Genomic DNA, 3,122 nt, shown 5'->3' on the forward strand with positions numbered 1-3,122 from the left:
AAGAATGTAATTGTCGTGATAACTTATTTCACGCAAAAACTGCAATTAAATCATGGTCTTGGCAGTACTGTCAATATGACTGACAATCAATTGTTGTCTATGTCGCGTTTTCTCGGAGATAGCGGAACATGGTCTTCGCTCAAAGTCTGTATCTGGTCCGATGACGCCTCGAGGAAGTCTTACGATTGAGCGGCGGCGCCTCAATAAGCCTCAAGCCACTCCCTGACGTCATTGCGAAGAAACTTCCCCAGCAGACGCTGCCGGAGGCTTCTGCGGCTGCTGGAAATCACAATTATCGTGTTCCTGATTGGTTGTGGCCCAGCGTTCTTCGCTGCGCACGGCACTGAGTGCTAAATTTATGTCGTTGATCCAATGGTCTCGAGGTCAACCTGGGAGCGGCCCGCTGTGCAGCTTGCGCCGCTCTGCACGCGGCCATCGTCGGTATTAGTGTATACTCGGCGATAAGCATTCATGCAACCATCCAAACGTATCCGCTCCAGCGATGTCAGAGTAGCTTTCATAGTATCAGTTCGGTCGATACTATTGGACACCAGCAAGATGGGTGCGATATTTTTGCCCGAATAAGTAAAAGCGGAGAGTATCTGATTGGTTAATGTCGGCCTGATATCTATAATGTATATGCCGTCCGAACTCAATCCGAACTATCCGCACATGTCCTCAATTCTCATGGACATCGACGTGTGTACTGCACACAGACTGAACCATATGTGTATATAAAAATAAATGTATATAATCTGGATCATCCGTCAATTCCAGTCATCTCATCTTCCGCTCCACTGTGAACTACTGAATCGTGTCATACCAAAGTCATTGTGAATCATGCGTGTACTATCGATCGCTGTCCTAGCAGCCTTTACAGCCTTTGCTGAAGCCGCTGCGTTGAGTGAAAGGCAGGCGACAGCTTCGCCCATGGCTGCCTCGTGCCTGGCGGAGATGGACGGGATGCTTCCACCATACATTCCAGATGGTTTCAACTTCTCGGGCAATACTAGACGGTATTACATGGCAGCGGAGATTGATACCTGGGACTATGCTCCAACAGGTACTGATCTAATTTTGTAACTCCTGCTTATTTCTAATTGAATTCAGGTCGTGACAACTGGCTTGGAGTACCTCTCAACGAATCTTTCCGCGCCTATAACCAAGGATATATTGCGTCCAAAACCAACATTGGAACCAAATTTGACAAAGCATTGTTTAAGGGTTACACGGATGCTTCTTTCACCCAATATTCAGAACAGCCTGCTTCTGCCGGGTTGCAGGGCCCTATATTGAGAGCTGAGGTTAATGATATGATTGAGGTAGGTTTACCGAGCCGTTGTTTCCGAAGTACAAGTTTCTAACTAGCCCGTGAAGATTGTCCTTGTTAATAAGATGCCGGACTTTTATGTTAGCTTGCACTCAATGGGTTTGTTTTACTTGAAGTCTAGTGAAGGCTCCCTCTATCCGAATGGCGGTCCTATTGCTCAGGGAGATGTTATTGCGCCAGGTGGCTGCGCTGTTTACAAATGGTACTGGATAACTTCTTAAGTGCGTTGGCGTTTGGACAACTAACAATTGTATAGGCTTGTCGGACCGGCATCTGTGCCCGATGCGGGGCAGAATAGCAAGCTATTCAGTTATCACTCGTACATCAGCATGTACCAGGATCAAGACGCGGGTTTGAGCGGGCCAGTGATCGTCTACAACCAAGGGATGATGGAGGAAGTCATGGGTACCAACCGAGAATTTGTCGTGCTGTACTCAGATAATCAGGAGTGGAACTCATTCTTGGCTCTGCAAAATGTCAAGAAGTATCTGCCGGGGTTCAAAGTGGAAAACTTGACTTCGGAATATCCCGTTCCCGTATCTGCGGTGAATGAGAGCTATTGGTTCCCGCAGATGGCCAATACTCCCAAGACCAATATTGACAGCACAGTAGCGGCAAATTTCTTCCCTGTAGGTTTGATTGTCCGATTTGATATCATAATCAGCATCGACTAATATGGCTCTTTGTAGATGAACGGTTATGTCTTTGCAAATGGTCCGCCATTTGAAATGTGTCTTGGAGATTCTGCTATCTGGTATCTATGGAACTCTGGATTCGACCAGCACGCTGTTCATTGGCATGGTCATAACGTTGTGAACAACGGTCGCCTGACGGCCGTAGTCCCTATTGCAGCAGGCCAGATGGCGACCACTACAATGACAGCCGCCAATCCAGGTAAATGGCAAGTGATTTGCCATTTTACTGATCACATGGCAGGTGGTATGGAGGCTTATTATACAGTGCAGACAAACTGTACTCTACCGCCCTTGGGCAAGAAGTGAAAAAATGATGTGTAATGATTTAAACGGTGGAATTGCGTCCGAGTGCTTGTGTTTATATCCTTCAGTTTTACAGGGATTAATGTATTCGGACGGCAGATACAATAAAATTTCGTGCTACTTTTAAACTTATATGGACGAAGGATGTCTCCTAAGTTCTACGATGGTAATAATACGAACCTATCATCTCAAATAGGTGAGCTGGAGCTTAGTATTGAGACTATTTATTGAGATTCCAGGGACTAACAGGGAAATTGAATCAATCGATCCGGCTGCTTACATTGAGAAGAGATTGAGGATACAATCGTTCTGGTACGACCAGATAAGAAATCTAACGATCTGGATCAAGTACAGCAGGCACAGGTGCAGCTGGCAACCCCTGAGCCTGGTGTAGAGCCAGAATCAGGACCAGCTACCCCAGTACGAATTGATCCTATACAGCCTGAACATGCTCCAGAAGCATCAGCCCTGATCCTTGAAGATCCTCGAGAAGCTTCTTCTCCAGAAAAAGAAACTCCACAACTAGAGACAACTCAGCACAATGACCTTTCCAGCCTTGCAAATTCGAAAATATGCAATGAAAATCAGAAGGTACCAAAAGCGTCCTGGTAACGTAACAAGTGTTGCGTCGAACGCCGTCATCACATACATACGGTCGCAAAGGCGAACTAAATCACCCGGACACATATCCGACAGCTAACGCCTGGTTTTCATCATGTACAACGTAAAACGCTGGAAGGTCATTAAAGAAGGAAAACAAGAAAAATCAAAGCCGAAAAATTTCGAGGCGCTTT

At 46.1% G+C, this 3,122-nt stretch overlaps 1 protein-coding gene across 1 annotated transcript; it reads left to right on the forward strand.

Moving 5' to 3' along the window:
* Nucleotides 1-780: 780 nt before the first annotated feature.
* On the forward strand, nucleotides 781-2,626 carry V1508DRAFT_429201 (Cupredoxin). The gene is made up of 5 exons (XM_066941871.1): nucleotides 781-1,063; nucleotides 1,111-1,322; nucleotides 1,378-1,532; nucleotides 1,587-1,959; nucleotides 2,020-2,626. Exons 1-5 carry the CDS (start codon nucleotides 841-843, stop codon nucleotides 2,329-2,331), a joined length of 1,275 nt encoding a protein of 424 aa, XP_066791992.1. The 5' UTR covers nucleotides 781-840; the 3' UTR covers nucleotides 2,332-2,626.
* Nucleotides 2,627-3,122: the final 496 nt, after the last annotated feature.

Source organism: Lipomyces doorenjongii, assembly GCF_038497915.1.
Source record: "Lipomyces doorenjongii strain NRRL Y-27504 unplaced genomic scaffold V1508scaffold_216, whole genome shotgun sequence".
NCBI lineage: Eukaryota > Fungi > Ascomycota > Lipomycetes > Lipomycetales > Lipomycetaceae > Lipomyces > Lipomyces doorenjongii.

What these genes read in the sequence shown, in the direction of transcription:
- V1508DRAFT_429201 (XM_066941871.1), top strand. Translation starts at nt 841, where the DNA reads ATGCGTGTACTATCGATCGCTGTCCTAGCAGCCTTTACAGCCTTTGCT. An exon ending in AGGTTAATGATATGATTGAG is followed by an intron (nt 1,323 to 1,377) that starts GTAGGTTTACCG and finishes TAGCCCGTGAAG; the next exon opens with ATTGTCCTTGTTAATAAGAT. An exon ending in TAGCGGCAAATTTCTTCCCT is followed by an intron (nt 1,960 to 2,019) that starts GTAGGTTTGATT and finishes GGCTCTTTGTAG; the next exon opens with ATGAACGGTTATGTCTTTGC.